The sequence below is a fragment of the Hemitrygon akajei genome, chromosome 7, assembly GCF_048418815.1.
Source record: "Hemitrygon akajei chromosome 7, sHemAka1.3, whole genome shotgun sequence".
NCBI lineage: Eukaryota > Metazoa > Chordata > Chondrichthyes > Myliobatiformes > Dasyatidae > Hemitrygon > Hemitrygon akajei.
In genome coordinates this window covers 184,990,640-185,016,649 of record NC_133130.1, presented here as the reverse complement: position 1 = coordinate 185,016,649, position 26,010 = coordinate 184,990,640, and the positions used below count along the sequence as shown (strand labels likewise).

At 38.4% G+C, this 26,010-nt stretch overlaps 1 protein-coding gene across 5 annotated transcripts in view; it reads left to right on the top strand.

The window, feature by feature from the left end:
- usp20 (ubiquitin specific peptidase 20) overlaps window positions 1-26,010 on the top strand; it is a 181,985-nt gene that overhangs the window by 16,554 nt on the left and 139,421 nt on the right. For all 5 annotated transcript variants that reach the window (XR_012099762.1, XR_012099763.1, XR_012099760.1 and 2 more), the window contains exons 6-17: window positions 34-136; window positions 364-433; window positions 1,402-1,515; window positions 5,487-5,565; window positions 7,850-8,285; window positions 8,629-8,766; window positions 9,901-10,013; window positions 13,406-13,578; window positions 14,406-14,500; window positions 21,324-21,357; window positions 23,876-23,921; window positions 25,184-25,364. Coding sequence is in view for 1 of the 5 variants with exons in the window: in XM_073052870.1 (XP_072908971.1) it covers window positions 34-136; window positions 364-433; window positions 1,402-1,515; window positions 5,487-5,565; window positions 7,850-8,285; window positions 8,629-8,766; window positions 9,901-10,013; window positions 13,406-13,578; window positions 14,406-14,500; window positions 21,324-21,357; window positions 23,876-23,921; window positions 25,184-25,364 (1,582 nt within the window). In the remaining 4 variants the exon portion in view is untranslated. The remainder of the gene's footprint in view (window positions 1-33; window positions 137-363; window positions 434-1,401; window positions 1,516-5,486; window positions 5,566-7,849; window positions 8,286-8,628; window positions 8,767-9,900; window positions 10,014-13,405; window positions 13,579-14,405; window positions 14,501-21,323; window positions 21,358-23,875; window positions 23,922-25,183; window positions 25,365-26,010) is intronic.

The window sequence follows — 26,010 nt, the reverse complement described above, 5'->3', positions numbered from 1 at the left end:
TTACTGTAGTAACACGACTTTTTCTTTCTTTAGGACTCTGGTATATCACTTGGAAATCATCCATTCAAAATTGTTCCCATTGCAGTTGCAGATGAAGGAGAATCTGAGTCTGAGGATGATGAGTTAAGACCAAGAGGTACATAGAGCACAGATGGCACGGAATGCAACTGAAGCAAGAAAATATTGCCACTGTATAGAATCAATGATGTAACTCATTGTGTTCAACCAGGGAATATATCCACATAGATAGAATTCAGTATATTAATGTGTAAAGTTCTGTTCAAATATATTGTTGTGTTGCTCCTGAAATCAACTTATTCCTTTTTCTGATTTGTTTGTTTTTCCTGCTCAAATCTCTCTTAGGGCTTACAGGAATGAAGAACATTGGAAACTCCTGCTACATGAATGCTGCACTGCAGGCTTTATCCAACTGGTAAGATAATATATTTACTGAGCTTACATTACACAGTAAATATTTGCTGGAAAAATGAATTAAGTGTATTGCAAATTACTGGTCAAATTGTTACATGGTTGGCAGTGATTATTGCATTTATATTTTATCTCTTCCATTTTCTTCATTAATTAGGATGATCTATGGAATAAATATTTACAATTACATCAAACAGAATAATACAGTTCAGTCAGCCCATTATACCTTTGCCAACTCTTTGAGGGAAGAATTTGTCCACTCCCTTTGCTCCTAGCCTTATGCATTCCTCCCTCTTGCCCCCTACCCCCACTCCAATGTATTTATCCAGTGCTCTTTTGAAAGTTATTAATTATCTCTGTGGTCACCTAAATGGTGGGGAAGGAGGTGCAATGCTAGCCTTACCATCCTTTGAGTGGCAACTCAAAATAATACTATACAAAAAAACTTCTAAAGCAACACATATAATGGTGAAGGAACTCAGCAGGTCAGGCAGCATCAATGAAGGGAAATGGGCAGTCAATTTTTTAGGTCAAGATTCATCATAGGACTCAAAATAGAAAGTAACTTCTTAAAAAGAAAAGCTTAAGGGTTTTGTGAATGTGGATTCAAGGACAAAGATATTTGCTTTCAGTCCTCTTTTCGTCATTTTGAAATCTGGTAGGGGGAGAAAACCACCTCAAGCCAGTTTTAACTGATGCTAGTAGATTCCACCCAAGTCCTACTTGGATGTAATTTTGACTGACTGGATGTTTACTAAAGCTTTTACCAATAAATTTTGTCATTTGTAATTTACTTTAGAACATTTTTCATACCAATTGGAAATGTTATGTTAAGAAAACCAATTGAAGTCTCTATGACGTGGCATCTGAGATATGTTGCAAATGAGATGAGTATTTTGTAATTTTAGCCTTTTTTTTGCTGTTGAGATGCTGATGTGCTAACGTTAACTGTGTTATCGCTTTCTTTTGCAGCCCACCACTCACCCAGTTCTTCTTGGAATGTGTAGGTTTGGTTCGTACCGATAAAAAGCCAGCTCTTTGTAAAAGCTATCAGAAGCTTATCTCTGAACTTTGGCATAAAAAACGGTATGTGCCAATTTATGAACTTAATGCTAAAATGTTGCCACCAAGTTTAACAGAAAGTTTTAAAAAAAGCTGGTTAGATTCGGATGTTGTTTAAAAAGAGAAAAATTGTGTTTGTTTAGAAAGAGAAAATGTAGGAAAATCTCAGCAGATCAAGCAATGTCTAAGAAAGGCAATGATTAACTTCTTATGAACTAGGAAAAACAGAAAACAAGTCAGCTTTAAGTTGAAGAGTGAATGAGGGAGAGATAAATAGGACAAAGTAAATAGTTATGATAAGGTGACATCAGTGTTGCAATGCATATAAGCTGTTGATGAATCTGCTTCATGAAACATTCATGAAAACAGTTGAATGTTCTGTTTATTGTGTTGCAATTTGTCAACCGTAAGGGCATACAACTATAATGCCCTGGTTAAGATTTTTACTGCTAATGCTGTAGGGTATTTCATTTAGTATCTTTCTGTAGAAGGAGTGTGTCTTGCTGATAGCATGTTTGGGTTTAGGCTAAAGATAAGGGGCTACGATGTTCAACTTGGGATATTGTGTCAGGCAATCAGGATGGTGGAATTGGGAGAAAGCTGGGCAGAGAGAGAATTGGGGGGACACTGGTGGGGGTGGGGCTCGTGGTTTTAGTTTGGAGCTGCGGAGAAGACAGGAGGGAAGATGGCTGAGGATGCAGTGGAAAGGAGCATCCCTGTTGCGCAAGTTGCTTTGTGCAGATGAATGGCTCCAAGGAGGAAGGGCCAACATGAGGGAGAAGGAGACTGTTTGTTCAAGATGGATTTCCAGCCAAGTTCAGAATGTGTGTGCTTTCTCATGCATGAGTAAAACAACAACTTCAAGATAAGCTCCAACAGTGGGCACATTTAGATTGGTTTAACAGTAAAGGACCCTTTTATTTTTTTCCACTGTCTTTTTCCTACTAACTGTTCGATAAAGCTGAAAATTGCAAATATACCTTCTTTATAATTTATGTGGTGTGCAATTTGTTATTTCTTGCTGACCAACAATTGTGTCGAATTTATGCAGTAATTATACAGCATTCACTTAAAATGAGATTTTGTTAATTGGAGCATCACAGCATTTCTGTTTGGTTGAATCCCAAATCATACCAACCCTAGATGCCTATTGTTTATGAAAGGTGGCCTTCTTACTGCTGAGTCCTGTGGCCATTAACGGGGTCGGCAACAAGCCAAGTTTCCATATGAGCCCAGTGAGGGGAGTACACCGCTAAAGGAGGCATTTTCCTCCTCCAAAGTTTGTAGTCTACTTAAGCATTTAATTGGATTTTACCAAATGGTTGGATGCATACAATCAGCCAAAGGATCATTAGTGAAAGCAATTCTGATTATTAAGATACAGTGTGGAATAAGCCCTTCTGGCCCTTCAAGCCCCACTGCCCAACCTCCCCCAATTTAGTCCTTGCCTAATCACAGGACAATTTACAGTGACCAATAAACCCAGCAACCAGTTTGTCTTTGGACTGTGGAAGCAAACTGGAGCACCCGGAGGAAACCCACGCCGTCACGCGAAGAATGTACAGACTCCTTACAGACAGTGCCGGGAATTGATACTGATACTGTAAAGCGTTAAGTTAACCACTATGCTCCATGCCACCCCACAGTAGAGTAGTGCAGTTAAGCATAAATCAAAATGACAGAATGCATTGGGGGGCGGGGGGGGGTTTGGAATAATTGTACCAACCATTATTATATACTTTAGCTAATTTACGTTCTTATCTATAATCTAATCTATATGAATAATTCTTTTGACTGTTCAATTTTCTCTATGACAATCATGTATGTAGTTTTTATGTGGCTTTTAGAGATGACTTTATTTTAGATTGCTGTGCTTTTTTTGTTTGAGAACTCTTTATCTTGAAGGCAGAAAATTACAATGGTAAGGGTTTTTATTTTGATCAGTCTGGATCCAGATGAAAGATTATTACTCTCATTAATTGAATATATGTATCTGAAAGATTCTACAGTCAAATTATTGTTTTTTTTCTCCAATAGAAGCTACCAATTAAGCAGTATAGTATATATCCCTGATGAAGCTGAACCTGGCTAGAAGCCTGAGTAGAGTTTATTGTCATATATGCCAGGAAAGCACTAGATCCTTTTTCAGTATAGTTTTTTAATATTTATTTATTTATTAAATTTTAGAAAATTACAAAGAATAAATGTGATGATAAAATAGCGAGAAAAATAATATTAACCCTCCCCCCTCCCCTTAACCCTTATCTAAAGAAAGGAAAAAAAAGAGAAAGATTGCCTGGCTATCGGAGGATCCCCACATGCTCCATGGAGTTCAAAATAATTTTAATATTTATTTTTACTTTCCCCAATTACTTTATAATTTTATCTTCAAAGGACCTATGTATTTAATCCTCTCTTTTGTAAGTATGGGAGCCAAATTTTCAAAAATATATCATATTCATTTCTTAGATTGTATGTAATTTTTTCAAGTGGAATACAACTATGTATTTCATTATTCCAACAATCCATAGTTAAATATAAATCAGATTTCCAAGTAACTGCGATAACTTTTTTGGCTACTGCCAATGCAATTTTTATAAATTTTTTCTGATACTTATTCAATTTAAGTTTCGGTATTGTCCCTTCAATGTCTCCTAATAAAAATAATACTGGACTATGTGGGAGTTGTACTCTAGTAATTTGTTCCAATAAAAGTCTTAGATTTATCCAAAATGGTTGAATTTTAAAACAAGACCAAGTAGAATGTAAAAAAGTACCAATTTCTTGATTACATCGAAAACATTGGTCAGACATATTTGAATTTAATCTATTTATTTTCTGTGGTGTTATATATAATTGATGTAAAAAATTATATTGTATTAATCTAAGTTGAACATTTATTGTATTTCTCATACTATCAGAACATAATCTTGACCAGTTTTTTCCATCAATTTTAACATTCAAATCAGATTCCCATTTTTGTCTTGATTTATGAATTCCTGATTTAATTGTCTGTTTTTGAATCAAATTATACATACAAGATGTAAATATTTTAATTTTTCCTTTTTGAATTAATATTTCTATTTCACTAGGTTTTGGCATCAACATTGTTTGTCCCAGTTTTTCTCGTAAATAAGCCTTTAATTGAAAATAACAGAAAAGAGTGTTATTTGATATTTTATATTTATTTTTTAATTGATCAAACGACATCAATATACCTCCTTCAAAACAATCACCTATATATTTAATCCCCTTTTGGAACCAATTATGTAAAAGTTTATTATCCATTGTAAAAGGAATAAGCCTATTTTGAATTCAAGTTCTTTTTGCTGATAAAGATTTCTTTATCTCATCGTCCATATTTACCTTATTCCATAACTTTTTCAGTATAGTGATATTTTATTCAGATGATAGAAGGAAGAAGAGAATAATGTTACAATTTCTGCAGTTGAAAATTGAATGAGGCAAAGTGCAAACTGTAGCAAAAATGTAAGGCATAGGATCAATAATTGTTTTGTAAATTCTTGTTTAAGAAGTCATTGAGCTTTATACTAAAAAATAGAGAGGATTAATCCCAATGATTGATGACCAAATGGGACCAGTTTGATACTGAGAATGGAATATATTTATCAGCCCTGAAATTATATAACTGCTACTTTTATTTACCTTCTTGTGCTGCAGCAAGTGATTTACTGAATTCCTTATTCATATGCAAGTCTCCAATTAACTCAACTTAAATTGAAGAAGTTCATAAGGGGATCTGATTCAGAAATAAATTTAGATTCTTAATTCCCCTTTCAGCACAATAATAAAAATTTGAGAAAGGTGATTATAACTATTGAAATAGGAGGGTCCAAAAAAAGAATCTATGGAGATCTTACTATATGAAATAGAATTGATTGGAATGCAGAGGTTATGACACAATTTAATTATTTCAATTAAGAATAAGTATATTACTCTTTTATAATTAATTTTCTTTTTGTTTTCTTCTGTAGTCCTAGCTATGTTGTTCCTACAAGTCTCGCCCATGGCATTAAGTTAATTAATCCAATGTTCCGAGGTTATGCACAGCAGGTAAGATGAGAGAGATGGTGTCTTAAAAGAAAATAGCACATAGAATAACCTTATACTGCTTGAGATTGTGTTTTTGGCCATATGAATTGAAAACAAAATTAATATTTTTTCTAGTATGAGGAAAAATATATTAATTTTGCTTTCAGTTCATTACTGTGGAAAAGTTATGGACTTCACCTCAGATTAAGGCTTGAACAATGGTGGTTAACTGGTAGTATCCTTGTCAAAGGAAGTTCTTGAATAAATAATATTTCTGTGTTTACCAGAAAGATTCTCTTGTGAATAGTCCTGTAGTCCATTTTCCCTTTCTGGATATCAACTGCACTTCATCTACCGTAGAGAATCCAGTTTATTTTCATAATGTGTCAGAGATTTGTCTTGCTAGGGATTGTGGATTCTGGCTTTGTGTTTAAATTAAAATCCACTTGCTTCCTGGGATTTATCCTTAAAGCATGTTCCAATGTGCAAAAATGTGGAAGGCATGTTGTGTATCCTGTTTGATGCCAGAAATATGCACATAACTATAATAGACAAGTAGCAACTAATCAGTTAGTATAGTATAATAAAACACGGGTTGAAGTGAGAGTGTCAGTGAGTGCAGAGCAAGAATTTTTTGATGGAAATTCTTTAATGCTGCTTTGAATTCCAGGGTTTAAGAAATCAGTTATCAACTAACTAGTTCAACCAATGATAGAGTTCTTCCAGAGGTTTTACTGTTTTTTGCATCTTCATAGTTTAACAATATCTGATTTTTAAATCAGCAGTATTTCTGATTTCTGAATGATAGGCCATTGCTTGAAGATCTGAGCACTACATTTAATCTGTGCAATGACAAGAAAAAAATAAAGACCAAAAATAAAGACCAAAAAATCAAAGACCAAATGGTTTTTAGTGTCCACATTTTGTGGGACATTGAATATCATTCAATTCTTTGATAAATTAATATATATTTTGTAATGAAAACTATCAAATAGAATTTAAGATCTTTTTCCAAATTTTAAAGGACAGATGTATCTAGCAGGTTATTATGTTAGTGTTATTCAGATCAAAAAAGCCTCAATAATTCACAGAAGATTCAATGTATGAACCTGAACATGCCAAGTTCTGTCAATTTAGTTTTAAGTTGAATAACAACTTGCATGTTCAATGCTAATAAGACACAAACAGATGCCATCGTGCACCAACATTTTGCCATCAGAGATCGTTGCTGGATTAATGTCAGAGCTCCATGAGAGCTTTCAATTTGCATTCCTCGTTTCCCACACTGACTAGGTTTTTATAAACAATATAGCCACAACTTCTGCCAAAATCAAGACTACTTGCATTGTCTTTAATATAGGGGGGAGAAATGAATGTTATTAATACTGAACCACAGTAAGGAGTTACTTGAGCAGATGACTGACTGTTAATGGTTGGCTTTAACACACATCTCGAAGAGGATTAGAGAGGGAACTACAGATTTTTGGACCAAGGTGGTGAAGGCAAGGATCAAGTGGATACCTTGCAGAATTATAGAGCTGAAAAAGTTCAACACCTGGAGGGTGGAAGCCATGGAAGTAGTTAAAACAAGGATTAAAAACTTCAAAATTGTGTCCTGCTTAACTGAGAGCCCATGTACATTGACATACAGGACTTGTTTGTTGTTAGGATGTAGACAATGGAGTTTAAGGTGATCTCATGTTTATGGAGGGTTGAGTGAGGGAGTATAGTGAAGTAATCAAACTTAAAGGTGCTGAAGGTTTGGTAAGATTTTCAGCAGAAGATGAGCTGAAGTAAGGTCAGAGTCAGGTGAGAGATTATGAGGTTGGAGCAGGTGATTTTACAGATCGAACATATGTGAACTTGGTTCAAATATCAAGCCAAGGTTGAGAACAGATTGCTTCATTTTAACATAAGATACCAAAGAAATCTGAAATAAAAACAGCAAATATCATGGAAATATTCAGCAGATCAGCCAGCATCTGTGGAGCAGGACACAGAATGGAAGTATCAGATTGGTGACCCTTTATGCCTGGCAGAGGTTTTGAGTCTGTAGTTAGGGAAGGGATGCAGGTGACTGACTGCACAATGGTTAATACTGTATAGAGAACTGTGTGATACTTTAGAGACTGGTACTGGTAAAGGGAATGGGAGGAAAGGAGAAAGATTGGAGATAGTCAAGTGGTTTTGTGTCAAGAAAAATGAGATTGTGTTATGTTCAAATGGGAGGCTACAAGAATGACCATCACCAGATAATGGGTATTTCTTAGACCACCATTTTCTTCTGCCTCTGTTTTTTTCCCAGGACACGCAGGAATTCCTCCGGTGTTTGATGGATCAACTACATGAAGAACTTAAGGAGCCCTTGATAGAGAGAGACTGTGATTCCTCAAGTGACACAGAGGAAAAGCGAGATGGCGACAGGAGTCCTTCAGAGGACGAATTTCTATCCTGTGATTCTGGTGCCAGCAGCGATAAAGGGGAAGGGGAAAACAGAAACAAATGTAACTCTGACAAGCAGATTGAAACAGAGCTGCTGATCCAGGATGAGTGTGGAAAAGGAATTTCCGAAAAAGAGAGGCAAAAGGACAGAAAATTTTCCTGTGGACACCACAGGCTGGGATTAGTGGATGCAATCGATGAAGATGCAGATGTGGATACATCTTTAAATTCAAGTGATCCTGGAGGTGCTGGTGATGCCAGAGCTAGTATGGTTTCTAATAGTCCTTGCAGAACACCAGGTGCCATATTTAAAGATTTTTATTAATTTATTTTGACCTTTTATTTCTGAACCTTGTGTCCCCCATGCTAAAGCAACTTAGTACTGTTTAATATTCTATCATTAGGTGCAGCTGCTTTATAATCTGGGTTTGTTGGGTTGAATTCAAAATTTTCTGCTATAGAAATTTTAATAGAATCTGAACTCTGATAGGAAGAGTTTTTCTCTCTACTGACAGCTTTTTGGTGATAACTAAAATTAGTCAAATAGTTTATGACTCAGTGTAAACTATTACAAAACCAGTCATCCTGCTTCATTTGGGCCTGATAATCTTTCTCGGTTTCGTTTCTATTTACGTAATCCAGAACCTGACAATGATGTGAACATGCGACGCACATCACGATCTTGCAGCCCTATTCATCAAGAACTTCATTCCAAGTTGTCCAGCAGCCCACATCGATCGAGTCCAATGAGGGCAGTGCCACCGTTTTCCCTGAAGAAAGGTACTCTCCTTCCCAGTGGTATTACAGTGGGTGTTAACATATCAGATGATCAGTCTTGAGCCCAGCACATAGATGCTATCATAAGGAAAGCATACCAGCATCTTCACTTTCATAAGAGGCTAAGGAAGTTCAAGGACAGTTACTTCAACCATTCAGTTCTTGAAATGTTTAACAAAATCCTAATCACCACTGCAGTTTATCAACACTGTGACCACTCTGATCATTAGTCACTAAAATGGACTTAGCTTTTTTATTGTTTTGATATTTTTTGTAAAAATTGTGTATAGTTATGTTTAATTGATGTTTTTTCTTGTGAATGCATATATGATGCCATGTGCTTGTGCTGCTGCTGTGAGGAAGTTTTCCATTGTGCAGTTGCATACATGTACTTGTGCATTCAACAGTAAATTTTGACTTTATTTTCTCATTTGCCATTTACCACCTTTGAATCTCTTGCCATGCACCACTTTAGGGACAATTTACTGTTGTCTCTTGGCCTAACAGCCAGCTTTGGCATGCAAGAGGAAACCAGAACACGTGGACTAAATGCACGTAGTCACATGAAAACATACAAAATCTGAACTAAATCAGGGTCAAACCTGTACTTGAATTGGGAGACAGCTCTGTACTTCACTAACGTGGTCTGATTCTGCCTTTTGCATTGTTTCATAAGTTGCTGAGATGTTCTCATCTCTGTTACCTCCAGTGTACTCTTGATCAGTCTCTCACTCTAGTCATCGTAACATTTTGATTAATCAAAACTCTTGTCTTCAGTGTTCTAACTCGCACTGTCAATTCAGTCATCAGTCCTGCGCATGTTTCCCAAAAGTTCCTTTTAAGTTAAGTGATGCTTTAGTTTTAAAAATCTATCTTCATTTTCAAATGCCTCGTCCTCCTGTCTCTGTAACCTCCTCTTGTGCTGAAACACTTGAGATGCTAGTGCTCCTCCAATTCAGCCTGGTGACCAACCCTGATTTTAATTATTTCAGCATTGCATACACTGTTGTATTACACTCTGGAAGTCTGCTATGTATAGGTGGTACAGAAGCCAAATGTATTCTTGTTAATGTAAAATTTTACAGTTTTGATTCAGTCATTTTGCAAAATGTAATTCAATTTTTTTGCTTCATTCAGCACAACTCCTGTTGTCTACCAAGAAGAAAAAGCAACCCAAGTATCGCAGTGTAATTTCTGATATCTTTGATGGGTCGATATTGAGCCTGGTCCAGTGTCTCACCTGTGACAGAGTAAGCTTCTTTGGGGCTATAAATTGTAATTTGTTATCGAATCCTGTGTTATTTTTCACCTATTTATGTTTTTTTCCCTCTCTGTAACTGCAACATGACAAACATAGGACCAGTAATTTGTAATTGCAATAATGCCTGCTTGCTCATCATTTTTTAAAAACTATTTTTACACTTCATGACAATGGAGTAAAATTGTTTGGCATTTACAAAGATGATGTTAGGTTAGGTGCAAGAAAGATAACTGGAGAAACTAGTTGGGGACAAGTTGGTTCTTGTGAAAACTTGTGATAAAATATTGGATGTCCGTGATACTTGGCTAAGGCATAACCATGGTACTCTGACTACTTTAGGTTATACAGGGTTATTAAAGCAATTAAGTTGTTTCTGGCATCTAAATAGCTAAGCAATTACTGTATATTGTTTCTGACATTTAAGTAATGGAGCAATTATATTGTTTATTTTGTGATCAGATGTGTTAGCCGATGAACAAACTAAAAAGAGAACTTTGCCAGGGTCATTCAATTTACCACGATAAAGTTAGTAGAATACACCAGCCCAACTCCAGTCAGGAATAATGGGGACTGAATGGGAACAGATTGAACATAGTGGGACTCTTGCTACCGCAGCCTGACAGCAGACAGCCATTGGACTGAAATTTTCTAATCTGGTCACCCACTTTCAGGCAGCTGCTAAACACATCTGGACAAACTGAATAAAACTGTTGATAATTCAATCATAGATTTTCCATTCCACTTGAACAGTGAGATACTTGTGCTGCACCATTTACTTGCAAATGAGTGAACAATTAAACAAGAATAACCAGAAGTTTCTGCCTGATGTGCATCATTCTGCCACAAACTTTACAGAAGTGGTATTTACTTCCTTCTCACCATCAGCATGCATTGAATGCTGTGAAGTTGCTATATTTATGTAGGTGATACCAGTAAAATTCTAGCAATCCACAATCCAACAATTTGAAGTCCTGATGGTTCAGTATCTAGTGCACCAGATGATGTTTCCTGTGCTCTGCTGTAATTCACTAGGATCCTACTCTCTAAACTTACCAGGTTCACTAGAAAAATTATTATAGTATTGTGTAAAATCTTTTTTTAAAAGTTAGTTAAATGTGTCATTGGGTATTAATAGAAAGGAGATGAATTGGAAAAATCACCCAGAGTAGCACTTCCAAAGTCTTGTGTATGCTGGATTGTCTATTAATTAAAGGCAACATGAGTGAATCTGCAGATGCTGGAAATAAATAAAAACACAAAATGCTGGCAGAACTCAGCAGGCCAGACAGCATCTATGGGAGGAGGTATTGACGACGTTTCGGGCCGAAACCCTTCATCAGGAGTGAAGTAACATGGGATAGTTGAGGGGGGGGATAAGAAGTGGGGGAAGGGATGAAGTAGAGAGCTGGGAAGTGATAGGCTGAAGGGAAATGGGCTAGGGGGAAGGTGGAGAATTATGGGAAATAAAAGAGAAAGAAAGGTAGGGCTAGGGGGAGATAATAGTGAGGGGGGGAAAAGAGAACGAGAACCAGACTAAAATTATAGATAGGGATAGGGTAAAGGGGGGGGGGGGCAGGGGTATCAACGGGAGCACCGGAGCGATCTCAGCTTTCCACAGGGATCGCTCCCTACGCGACTCCCTTGTCCATTCATCCCCCCCCCCCCCATCCCTCCCCACCGACCTCCCTCCAGGCACTTATCCCTGCAAACGGAAAAGTGCTACACCTGCCCCCACACTTCTTCCCTCACCACCATCCTAGGCCCCAGACAGTCCTTTCAGGTGAGACACCATTTCACCTGCGAGTCAACTGGGGTGATATACTGTATCTGGTGCTCCCGATGTGGCCATTTATACATTGGGGAGACCCACCGCAGACTGGGAGACTGTTTCACCGAACACCGGCACTCAGTCCTCCAGCAGTGGCGGGATCTCCCTGTGGCCACACACTTCAATTCCACAGACCACTCCCACTCTGATATGTCTGTCCATGGCCTCCTCTACCGTCAAGATGAGGCCACACGCAGGTTGATGGAGCGATACCTTATCTCCCGCCTAGGTAGCCTCCTACCTGCTGGCATGAACATTCAACTCACAGACCTCCGTTGATACCCCTGCCCCTCCCTACCCTATCCCTATCTATAATTTTAGTCTGGTTCTCTTTCTCTCTCTTTCCCCCCCCCCCCTCACTATTATCTCCCCCCCAGCCCTACCTTTCTTTCTCTTTTATTTCCCATAATTCTCCACCTTCCCCCTAGCCCATTTCCTTTCAACCTATCACTTCCCAGCTCTCTACTTCATCCCTCCCCCCACTTCTTATACCCCCTCTCCACCATCCCATGTTACTTCACTCCTGATGAAGGGTTTCGGCCCAAAACGTCGTCACTACCTCCTCTCATAGATGCTGTCTGGCCTGCTGAGTTCTGCCAGCATTTTGTGTTTTTGTCTATTAATTAACTCTGTCACAGAAATCTGTCTTCCCATTTGTGTAAGTACCTATTTAACTACGTGATAAATAATTTCTCACAATCCACCTTGGGTAGTTAAAAGGTCTATTAAAAGTATTCAGCATCACCCCTTCAGGTTATAATTATTGATTATAGTTGACTTATATATAAAAAAATCAGCATTATCAGCACATTTTACAAGCTCAAGTCTCAGGTTTGAACCTTTGTCCTCTAAATTAGAGTTGGGATTACTACCACTAGGTTGAAGATGACACTTCAGAAGCTGGTGATTATTTTATTTCTTACGGCTTTTTTGTGCAGTTCAGTAAGATTGGATCTGTAGTAGAAGACGATGTTGATATACCTTAAACTGCAGTAACTGATTAATGCACTCACTAATTAAATGCATGAGGATGATTTGAAGGCATTGCAAAATAAAATAAATAGCAATGTGGGATTAATTTTTCACTTTTATTACTATTAATAGAAAATGCATTCTGTGGATCTATAAACTTAACTTGTGGGATACGTGGCACTAAGTTGTTTTTATTTAATGGGAAGTGTAGCAAATAACACTTTTAGATTGTTTTACTAAAGTTTCAACTTCATTGTGTAGAGATGATTGCAGTACTTTATCCCTTGATTGAAAAGGGCCAGTTAGTATCAAATAGCTGCTCCGATAAACAAGGGAAATTGAGATATAATTGAAAGTTAAGAACAAAGGCAGAGAATATCCATACAAAATGAACCAATCTTTCAAGAAGTGGTGAAGGGGTTAATAGATGATGCAATATCATTGAAGATACAGTTTACCTGTATTACCAGTTTACCTATCCAAATTTAATATTTGGATGCTGTGCTCGTACAGCAGCAACTTGGGATTCTGTGTAGATTTTGAAACTAATATTTTAACACAATAGAACTATCTTGTTATAGATTTCGTCCACAGTGGAAACATTTCAGGATTTGTCTTTGCCAATCCCTGGTAAAGAGGACCTGGCTAAACTGCATGCATCCATTCACCAAACCTTGCCTGTAAAAAGTGGAACCTGCAGCGATGCCTACACTACACAAGGATGGGTGGCATTCATTATGGATTATATTAGAAGGTAAATAGTGGTTACAAAACTTGTTAGATTTCAGATGATGTAACCTCCCCCATTTACTTTAAATGAAAGTTTCTAACATGACTAGACTATCTTTTCTACATTTTACTTAACTAAAATTGAAATTCCAATTTATGGATCTTTTTAATAATGCCATTAAGTAACCCTAATTTTATTTTTTTAAAAGCAAATGAAATTTTAGTGGGATGAGGAGTACTAAGCAAGTGGTTACATTATCATAAAGGGTCCTTGTGTATACAGATCAGCCATTTACATTCATGCAACACTGTCTGTTTCACTTCTACCTAATCTGAAGTGTTTGGTGATTTGAATGTTTTGTTATATTAGCCAATACATTGAACATTTCAACCATTGTTTTGAAATCGAATCATTCCAAACTTACGGAATTGCTTTTTTCATAAGTATTCTTCCTTGCTTTCATTGTGGTCATTGTATTGAACTTGTTCATTCAGCATAAATGAGTCATTCTACTAACTGTGTTGACTGCTGAATTTATTTTTGGTTCAGACCAATGCTTCCATTGCCCATAGTGAAATTAAGTTAAGAATTTAAGAATAAATGAATATTAGAGGATATGTAAATGAATTTGTTATCAATTTAAACTTGATTAAAGAATTTACTTCCTATTTTCTCAAAATAAATTAAGTATTTAGGATAATGTTATATGCTAATAGTCTTTTTGTGTTTCTATCTATTTCTTTTCTGCTCATAACAAGTTACCGAAGTACAGTTTTTAAACTTTTGGCTTTATCTCAAAACTAAACAATCATGTTAAGTGACCATGATACTTAATGCAATTCCCATTGCAGGTTTGTTGTGTCCTGTATCCCAAGCTGGTTTTGGGGTCCTGTTGTGACAATAGAAGATTGTTTAGCTGCCTTTTTTGCTGCTGATGAACTGAAAGGTGAGTTTGGTACTATTTTATTTTGTATTGCTTTCATAGGAATACTGTATATGGAAGTCACATAATAGAAAAACACTCCACATTATCCAACCAGTCTCCGTCAGTATTTACATTTGAAGAATGTATGTAGTTCCACTCGCTCACCCTTTTCCAAAATCTCTGCCAATCTCTTTTTCTTTTATTCACCACCTAAACTCATGCTAGTCGTACATCTGATTTCTGCTTCCACCCCTAATCCTTGCAGTGAATGTCAATTCTTAGTGTAAAAATGACTGTACTGGCATATATATTGTACCTTTTGTTTTGTTTTAATATCAATGACTTTCTATGGCACAAGCAGCTCATAATTTGAATATTTTAAACTTCACCCTGTAGTTGACAGACACCCATTGAAACAAGCGTTTGTTAACCTACCTGTTACTTCTGGTTAAGATGGCACGACCGAATGCCCACTGGTAGTTTAAAAAGTTAAAAAATCAGACTAAAAACATCACCTGAAGCACCTTTTCTGAGGTAAATTGTGTTAAATTATCACTGCAAACACTGTGGGGGCAAGCGATGGTGAGGCGACTTCGGGGGATGAGCTGAGATGGTGTTGTGGAATTGATGCAGATGGAGTGAGCTTCCATTCAGAGAAGAGAGGTTAAGGCTGGGGTAAAGGAGTTCCAATGTTCATTCAGCTGGCCTGGGTGTGAGGTTGGATCCCTCTGGGCGCCGAGAGGAGAAGTTAGGGAGGAGGAGATTCGATGTCGGTGCAACTGGCCTGAGTGTGAGGTTGGATTGTCCTGGGCGCAGAGCTGATCAAAATCGGGGCCTGAAGTGAGTCGTTGGGCGGTGTGGTCTAGGCCCTGAGCCTTTCACAGTAACTGTGTCCTCATGCAAGGTACGATCTGCTATATAGACAATTTAAATGCTGGCCCAGATCGGAGGCGAGAGCTGATTTAACTTGCTCTCATCAATGTTCACTGCTCTCCCCAAGGCACTGGAGCCCTTCACTGTTCCATTGTTTGTTGAATTTAAACGCTGGCCTAAGTAGACTGAAAAGACAGGTGTCAGGATCCGAGGCGAGATGCGATTTTGCTCGCTCTCTGCGATAGTCACTCCCCTCTCCATGGCACTGAGACTATGAAGGCTACTCTGGCTGCTGTACTTCGTGCCAGCTAATATAATGAACTGATAAGCAAGGCCGTGGGTCTACTTTGGGCTGCACTGGGGTTTGGATTTGAGGACTCAATTTGGTTTGGAATGTTGTTGTTCACTTAAATTTTTTCTATGATTTGTGGTTTTATTTTCTTGTCCTTATGCTTCAGGTGTTGCTCTCTTATTTTAATTTTTTTCCTTTATTTTGGTTCTTTCGGGTTTCTGGCTTTGTGACTACCTGTAAGCAAACAAATCTCAAGGTTGTTTAAGTTATACATTCTTTGATAATAAATGCACATTGAATTGAATATCAATCATTTTATTTTTTTAAATGGTGACTGACTTCTGGTGATAAATATTCAAGTAAAGATTTAAGGATTTATAATTTTCTTTGCTTCCCCGTATCCATTACTTATGCATGCATATATATATATGCAGCCTACAACTGTACTCACTCTCTACTTATGACTGTGAGTCTAGGTACAGCTCTAATGCCATATTTAAGTTTGCTGACGACACCACTGTTGTTGACCAAACCAAAGGTGTCACCAAATCTGCATATAGGAGGGAGATTGAAAATCTGTTTGAGTGATGCCACAACAATAACCTCTCACTCAACATTAGCAAAACCAAACAGCTGATTATTGACTATGGGAGGAAGAAATCGGGGTATATGAGCCAGTCCTTATTAGGAAATTGGAGGTGGAAAGGGTCAGTAACTTAAAATTCCTAAGCATTATCATCTCAGAGGACCTGTCCTAGAACCAGCACGTAAGTGCCATTTCAAAGAAGGCATGGCAGCACCTTCTTAGAAGAAATCTGTGCAAACTCGGTGTCATATAAAACTTTGGCAAACTTCTATAGATGCACAGTGGAGAATATCTTGGCTGGGTGCATCATGGCCTGGTATGAAAAACCAATGCCTAAGAACAGAATAGCCTACAAAAAGTGCTGGATATAGCCCAGTTCATCACAGGAAAAGCCCCCCACCCATCACCATGAGCACATCTACAAAGAGTGCTGCCACAAGAAAACAGCATCCATCATTATGGATCGCATCATCCAGGCCATTTTCTCTTCTCGCTGGAAGGAGGTACAGGAACCCCAGATCCCACACCAGCAGATTCAGGAACAGTTATTACCCTGCAATCATCTGGCTCCTGAACCAGTCTGGACAACTTCATACACTGAACTGGTCACTAAATACAAGCTATGGACTCACTTTCAAGAGCAGCTTATGTTCTCAGTATTATTTATTTATTTATTTATTTGCACAGTTTGTCCTCTGTTGCTTGTCAGTCTTTGTGTGTAGTTTTTCATTGATTCTCTTGCATCGTATTTCTTGTTCTACTGTGAATGCCTACAAGAAAATAAAACTCAGGGTAGTAATTGATGACATATGCATATTTTGATGATTATTTATTTTGAACTTTGAACATTCAGCATTAAAATAAATGCAAACCTTCATTTTCTGGCTGGTATTTCTCCTTGTTTACCTCCTTCCCCACACTTCCCCAACCAAACTATCGGGAAGCAGTGGAAGCAACACTGGGAGCATTCCTTTTGATGTGAGTTAATGATAGGGGGCAGCGCCAAAATCATCCGATGGAATCCTTGTAGACTATGGCATTTCTTTCACAAGGTTCTCTTTATAAATGACTAGATTGCTGATTTTTTTCCCCCTTAAACAACTGAACCTGACACAACAGTAAATTTCTGTTTCAAGGAAGATTAAATTTAGCCTTGGAACTAGTAGAAAGCCTTTTGTTGCTGCTGCTTTAACCACCTGTTTATTTTTGGGTGTTTTGCTTGTATTGATAATACCATAAAAGTAATTCAGTACTGCAGGCAAAAAGTGGACAAATAGATGCCTTGTGTTGAACTGAAGGGATTGATGATATTCACACAACTCTGTTCTCCTTTGCAACTCAACAGATTTTCTTCTGCATACATTGCAAAATTGTAAGCTGATTAGTATTTTTACTGCTGTTGGACTGGTTTCCCTCTTTTCCCTCTTAGGGTCTCAGAAACTTCAATAATGATAGATAGATAGATAGATAGATAGATAGATACTTTATTCATCCCCATGGGGAAATTCAACATTTTTTCCAATGTCCCATACACTTGTTGTAGCAAAAACTCATTACATACAATACTTAACTCAGTAATAATATGATATGCATCTAAATCACTAACTCAAAAAGCATTAATAATAGCTTTAAAAAAAAAAAAAAAAAAAAGTTCTTAAGTCCTGGCAGTTGAATTGTAAAGCCTAATGGCATTGGGGAGTATTGACCTCTTCATCCTGTCTGAGGAGCATTGCATCGACAGTAACCTGTCGCTGAAACTGCTTCTCTGTCTCTGGATGGTGCTATGTAGAGGATGTTCAGGGTTTTCCATAATTGACCGTAGCCTACTCAGCTTCTCGTCCAACTGTACTCCCAGATACTTGTAGGTCTTAACCTGCTCCACACATTCTCCATTAATGATCACTGGCTCCATATGAGGCCTAGATCTCCTAAAGTCCACCACCATCTCCTTGGTCTTGGTGACATTGAGACACAGGTAGTTTGAGTTGCACCATATCACAAAGTCCTGTATCAGTTTCCTATACTCCTCCTCCTGTCCATTTCTGACACACCCCACTATGGCCGTGTCATCAGCGAACTTCTGCACATGGCAGGACTCCGAGTTATATTGGAAGTCAGATGTGTACAGGGTGAACAGGACCGGAGAGAGTACGGTTCCCTGTGGCGCTCCTGTGCTGCTGACCACTGTGTCAGACCTACAGTCTCCCAACCGCACATACTGAGGTCTATCTGTCAAGTAGTCCACTATCCAATCCACCATGTGAGAGTCTACTCCCATCTCCGTTAGTTTGTGCTTTAAGATCTTGGGCTGGATGGTGTTAAAGGCACTAGAGAAGTCAAGGAATGTAATCCTCACAGCACAACTGACCCCATCTAGGTGAGAGAGTGATTTGTGCAGCAAATACGTGAATGCAGTGTGATGAAACATTATCTACTCCTCTAAAGTTATTGAGACATCTCTATTCTCTATATATTTTGCTTTTAGCCTTTTTTCTATATGACTATCCAAAAGCTGTTGCTAAATATTGGTTCTTTTGCTCACGAATATGGTTGCCACTGCACTGTCAGGTGCTGTCTTTAAAAGGAAACATTAAACCAAAGCACCATTTACCGAACAGGCAAGAGATCCCAAGCACTACTTCAAAGTTGAGCAGATTTCGCTCATTGAGTCACAGAGAGAAACGGCATAGTCCTTCAGCTTACTAAATCCATGGTGACCACCCACTCACACCAATCCCACAGTAATTCCATTTTCATTCTCTCCACCTTCTTATCACATCCCCCCATACCAATATACTTGTTTTCACCAACATACTAGTGGCATTTTACAGAGGTAAATTAATATACCAACTCACTTGGAATGTGGGAGGAAACTGGATTATCTGGAGGAAACCCAGGTGGTCGTAGAGAGAACAACACACAAAATGCTGATGAAACACAGCAGGCCAGGCAGCATCTATAGGGAGAAGCATTGTCGACGTTTCGGGCTGAGATCCTTCATCAGGACTAACTGAAAGGAAAGATACTAAGATTTGAAAGTAGGAGTGGGGGGGGATGTGAAATGATAGGAGAAGACCGGAGGGGGTGGGATGAAGCTAAGAGCTGGAAAGGTGATTGGCAAATGTGATACAGAGCTGGAGAAGGGAAAGGATCATGGGACGGGAGGCCTAGGGAGAAGGAAAGGGGGAGGGGAGCACCAGAGGGAGATGGAGAACAGGCAGAGTGATGGGCACAGAGAGAGAAAAAAACAAACAACTAAATATGTCAGGGATGGGGTAAGAAGGGGAGGAGGGGCATTAATGGAAGTTAGAGAAGTCAATGTACATGCCATCAGGTTGGAGGCTACCCAGCCTGTATATAAGATGTTGTTCCTCCAACCTGAGGGCAGGTGTAGCACTTGTTCCGCTTACAAGGATGAGTGCCAGGAGGGAGATCAGTGGGAAGGGATGGGGGGAACGAGTGGACAAGGGAGTGATCCCTGCGGAAAGCAGAAAGAGGTGGGGAGGGAAAGATGTGCTTGGTAGTGGGATCCCGTTGGAGGTGGCAGAAGTTACGGAGAATTATACATTGGATCTAGAGGCTGGTGGGGTGGTAGGTGAGGACAAGGGGAACCCTATCCCGAGAGGGGTGGCGGGCGGATGGGGTGAAGGCAGATGTGCGGGAAATGTGAGAAATGCGTTTGAGAAGTGGAACAAGTGCTACACCTGCCCTTACACTTACTCCCTCACCACCATTCAGGGCCCCAGACAGTCCTTCCAGGTGAGGCGACACTTCACCTATGAGTCGGCTGGTGTGTATACTGCGTTCGGTGCTCCCAGTGTGGCCTTTTATATATTGGTGAGACCCGGTGCAGACTGGGAGACCGTTTCGCTGAACACCTATGCTCTGTCCGCCAGAGAAAGCAGGATCTCCCAGTGGCCACACATTTTAATTCCACGTCCCATTCCCATTCCCATTGTGATATGTCTATCCATGGCCTCCTCTACTGTCAAGATGAAGCCACACTCAGGTTGAAGGAACAACACCTTATATACCGGCTGGGTAGCCTCCAACCTGATGGCATGAACATTTATTTCTCTAACTTCCATTAATGCCCCTCCTCCCCTTCTTACCCCATCCTTGACATATTTAGTTGTTTGTTTTTTTCCCTCTCTCTCTGCCCATCACTCTGCCTGTTCTCCATCTCCCTCTGGTGCACCCCTCCCCCTTTCCTTCTCCTGAGGCCTCCCGTCCCATGATCCTTTCCCTTCTCCAGCTCTTATCACTTTTGCCAATCACCTTTCCAGCTGTTAGCTTCATCCCACCCCCTCCGGTCTTCTCCTATCATTTAGCATTTCCCCTCCCCCCCCTACTTTCAAATCTCTTAGTATCTTTCCTTTCAGTTAGTCCTGACAAAGGGTCTTGGCCTGAAACATCGACAGTGCTTCTCCTTACAGATGCTGCCTGGCCTGCTGTGTTCCACCAGCATTTTGTGTGTGTTGTTTGAATTTCCAGCATCTGCAGATTTCCTCATGTTTGGTCATAGAGAGAGTATGCAGACTCTGCGCAGACAGCATCCCAGGTCTCTAGCACGGATACCAAACCTTTACCAGCTATGTCACTGTGGCACTGTGGAGAGGTGGAAGGATGCTCAAATGGAGCATAGCGATGGCCATAGGTGGGTCAGATTAAATAGTCTGTCTCTGAGCCATGTATCCTATTTGGTCCTGACTATCCTAAAAAAAAACATAGAATCTGATCAACTCACACAAAATGCTGGTGGAACGCAGTAAGCCAGGCAGCATCTATAGGAAGAAGCACTGTCGACAATGGAATTAGCTGGTTTCCTGCTTTAATTCTTAATGTACAATAAAACTTCAAAAGTATTTCATTGGAAGGCGGTGATTTTACAAAAGGTCTGGCAGAAAAGTATGTGATTCTCTTAAATCTTTTACATGCATGATCCCTTGAATATTTTGCTTTTATTGCTAAATGGAAATGTTTCAGTTTCATTCTGTTTTTCATGTAGTTTAATTACCAGTGATCAGTATATTGTTATTTGAATTCTAAAAATGGATGTCATTAAACTATTTTTCCATGGTTTTGTGTTGCAGGTGACAACATGTACAGCTGTGAAAAATGCAAAAAGTAAGTTAGTTTGAAGATTTTTTGCTTTTCCTAGTGTTGTTTCTCCATTTGTTTTGTTGTTTCTAATCTAGTTTTTTTTATTAGAACAAGTTATTGATATTGGGTATTTGAGCCATTCTACAAAGTACAGTGGCATACTTCAGATTTCTGGTCAAGATCTCGCCTGCGTACAACACTCCTTCGGTCAACGTTTTCTGGATAGATCATGAAACCATACGTTTCACTTCTTTTATGTCTTTTACATTTTGTTTTTCATCTTGGATGTGATTCTAGAACTGTGATTTGCTATTTGGACGTCATTTGAGTGTTCCAGCACTCTGTAGTCTCTGAGAAGATCCCAGAAGGCAGAGGCAGCATGTGCAAACCTCATGGTGGACAGGCTGCGAGACGGCGTACAAGCCAATTACAGCTTCCATTGTTCCCTGACCAAAGCAACGAGGGAGATTGCAACATCTAGATGAATGCGTTTGGAGATCGTTTGTGTGCTTCAGTGCTCTGCCACCTCCAAGAGGATTCTTGGAGACAGAGGCAGTGTGCGTGAACCTAGTAGTTGGCAGGCTGCGGGACGATGTGTAAGCAGATGTTCGACTCCATTTAGTTGATTAAAGCTTCCATTGTTCTCTGATTAAAGCGATGAGGGAGATTGAAACATAAAGGAGTGCCACTGGAATGCGGAAGGTGGGCACCAGTCTTTTGGTCGCTCTGCTACCGAAGAGGGGAGAGCCTGCTGCTGTGCCCAGAGAATGTTACCCAGGTTTTCTGTGTTTTGGGATGTGGACTTGAACTATAGACTTTTTTTCAGTCTTATACGTTTTTATGTTCTGTGTTTTTCACCCTATCTTTCTCTTTTTTTTTGTTGGGGAGGAGGATTTGGGACTCTGTGCCTGTTCCGTTTAGTTTTTTTTGTGCAGGAGGAGAGAATTAGGGGCTGCTGATCATGCTGCCTTTCTTTTCTTTCTTGGTTTCATGGCTACTTGGAGAAGAATTTCAGAGTTGTATACTTTGATAATAAATTAACCTTTCAAGTATAGTGTCAGTCATGAATCAGTTGCCTCTTGCCTCCACGTCTGAAGTTCGCTTTTTCAAGAATGCTTTAAAAATCCAAGTTAACACTTCCACTGATAATGCTGCCTTTGGTACTAAACATTAGATCAAATGTGCCCATGAAAGAGCTCACAGTAACATTTTGAAGACAAACCTGCAGAACTTTGCAGGTGTCTAAGTGAATAGATATTTGTCTAGCTTAATAATTTTTTTAAATGATCAGCTGATCTGATCATGGGAACTAAGTGTGAGAAAATTGGCTACAACATTTTCCACAATACAATGGGGACGACGTTCAGTATACCTCAATAACTGGAGCTCATGAAAGATATTATAAAAGTGCAAGTATTTTTTTCATTCTGACTGACCTACTGACCATCTTTGGACCTTTTCTATATTTTTACACAGAATGAAGTTGGAAAAAGTGCTGCTTTTAAAAGACATTTTAATGTTGGTTAGGTTTTTTTAGAAGGATCATCAAATTGTAATTTTGCTAAGTTGGTTTTTCATAGCACAGTGTTTAATCATGGATACTATTTAATCAATTAATCTTTAAGTCTTTCTCAAGGTAAAACATGGTGATTTTTTACTGAGAATATGAAGCTTATAAATGGAGACAGGAGCAGTTTGTTTTATGCCAGTTAAAATAGTTCACTAGAGTACACTTTCTTCATTATATGAAGATGAATTGGGAGTAAATGAAAACATGAATTGTACCATTATGGTTGGTCTGTATAGAATCATACAGCACAGGAGAAAGGGAATTAGCCTTCGAGTCCAGGCTGACACTTTGCAGAGTGATCCTTCTTTCCATAACCTTGCAGATTATTTGCTCCCAAGTGCTTTCCAGTTGACTTGTTGCCATAAGCCATAAAGGCATTGAGTTCCACTCTCTGCATTTCTTTTGTTTTAGAAAGCAGAGTTTTTTTCCTCGCATGACCTTTGTACATTTTGCTCATCACTTTAAATATGTGTTGCCTTGTCTTTACAGCATCTGCAAATGGAAAATTTAGATCTCTATCAAATCTCCATCTATACTTCTTAAATCTTTCATCCCTGTAATTGTTCTTTTGAATATCATCTTTACGACTGTGACATAGATCCTAAAAGCATGATACTCAGAGCTATTCTGTCACTTATGAAGATTTCTATACAAAACACCTTGTACTTATGTTTTCCATATTAGCACTACTCATTCTTTCTACAAAGATAATATCACTTCACAATTTAAATTTCACCCATTTCTTGTCTGTTTGTTCTGATAGCTTTCCTTTGTCTTCCAGCGGTCTATTATTATACTTCTCATTGTATTACAAGTTTGACACTGCCTGGAAATATTGAAATTTTACCCTACACATCCATTGCCAAGTATCTGTCTCAAAAAAAACTAACAACTGTACCATTAATACTCTGTGAGGGCATCGTATTTATTGCATTTATGTAATGGTTTTATTTACCATGTCTCCCATGTCAGGTTAAGGAATGGAGTCAAGTATTGTAAAGTCCTTAAACTTCCAGAGGTAGGTCATAAAAATAATCTTAAAAATTATTAAAATCTTTTCTTACTGATGTGGTTATCCAATTTATTAATCATTTATTCTTTAAAGCCATTCATATATATACCTAAGCATGCCCTTTGTAAATTGGTACATTCTGCATACAAGCCTGCTGACACAATTTATAAGTTAATTAAATTTGCTTGCCAGATTATTTCATTTCAAAACCAATTACAGGTCGTTCCCTGGTCATGAAAGGGTCAAAGATGCATGTAGTCCACAGCAGCCAGCAAATCCATACTGGTGGTATATCAAGTACTTGTTTATGTGTAGGGCTGTACTCAAGTTGGTGTTCATGAACTGTGGAAAATCTGTATTTTTTGCCCATCACATTTCTTCTTGCCTTGAAAATATTGTGTAATAAGAACAGCATTACTATTGTAATAAAATTAACATTTTAAATTTGTAACCACTGAAATAATTTAATACTAGTAATGTAATACTTGTAAAGTTATCAAGGCTTGTTTTGTGTACAAGATCGTAGTATATTTATATTTGGGCTGAACAGTCTGTTTCCATACTATATTACTCAAGGTTAGGAGAATATCAGCAGAAATTTGGTTCATGAAAATCATTTGACAACCACATTACATTAGTTAATAGTGTTAGTATTTGCATTAACCATATAACCGTATAACAATTACAGCACAGAAACAGGCCATCTTGGCCCTTCTAGTCCGTGCCGAACGCTTACTCTCACCTAATCCCACTGACCTGCACTCAGCCCATAACCCTTCATTCCTTTCCTGTCCATATACCTATTCAATTTTGCTTTAAATGACAATACCGAACTTGCCTCTACCACTTCTACTGGAAGCTCATTCCACACAGCTACCACCCTCTGAGTAAAGAAATTCCCCCTCATGTTACCCTTAACTTTTGCCCCCTAAGTCTCAACTCATGTCCTCTTGTTTGAATCTCCCCTACTCTCAATGGAAAAAGCCTATCCACGTCAAATCTATCTAACCCCCTCATAATTTTAAATACCTCTATCAAGTCCCCCCTCAACCTTCTGCACTCCAAAGAATAAAGACCTAACTTGTTCAACCTTTCCCTGTAACTTAGGTGCTGAAACCCAGGTAACATTCTAGTAAATGTTGACACAAAACTATAATCAAGAGTCTTGCCAGTACAGATAAAGGTTTGTTTTCATAATATGCAAATATACACAAGCATTGTAATCAGATTTAAATTAGTGATAATTTTGAATCTTTACTTACTTACAGATTCTTTGTGTTCATTTGAAACGCTTTCGCCATGAAGTGATGTATTCCTTTAAAGTAAATAGCCATGTGTCTTTCCCACTGGAAGGCCTCGATCTTCGACCCTTCCTCTCAAAGGAGAGTCCTTCTCAAATTACAACCTATGATCTTTTATCAGTTATCTGTCATCACGGGACTGCAGGCAGTAAGTAAAGAGAACATAATTCTTTGAATCAGATCACATGAGACTTATAAAAGACATTTAATTGACTAAAAATTAATAAATTTACACATCTCTTTATCCCACTGAATTATGCCTGTTGCTCATTTCCAGATTTCTGAATTTTCTGCATGTGCTCCAGTTTCCTTCCACATTCCAAAAACATATAGGTTATTAGGTTAATTGGTCATGTGGTTGTAATTCAGTGGCATGGGCTTATTGGTCCAGAAGGTCCTGTTACCATGCTGTATCTCTAAATAAAATAAAGATGTTTGAAACGGACTACCTCAACATACTTCAATACTAGTTGCCAACTGGAGTCTCCTTGAGCAATGGAGACCAGATATAATCTTGCATTCCCATTAATTTTGTGAAACTAATGTGTTTTAGCCTTCTAATTTAAGATCTATCCAACATTTAACATGGAGAATGTATAAACAGCTTTCTCCAAACTTCTAGGCCCAGAAAATTCAAGTACTTAATCAGTGAGTAAGAAATATAAATTCTACTCCTCTGAATTCAAAAGTTATTACATTCAAATTATTATTTTTTTTAAGTATTAAATCCTCACTCTGGTTTATTACAATAATTGGACATTTGAATTGAGCAGCCTTTGGAATGTGTTTGAATT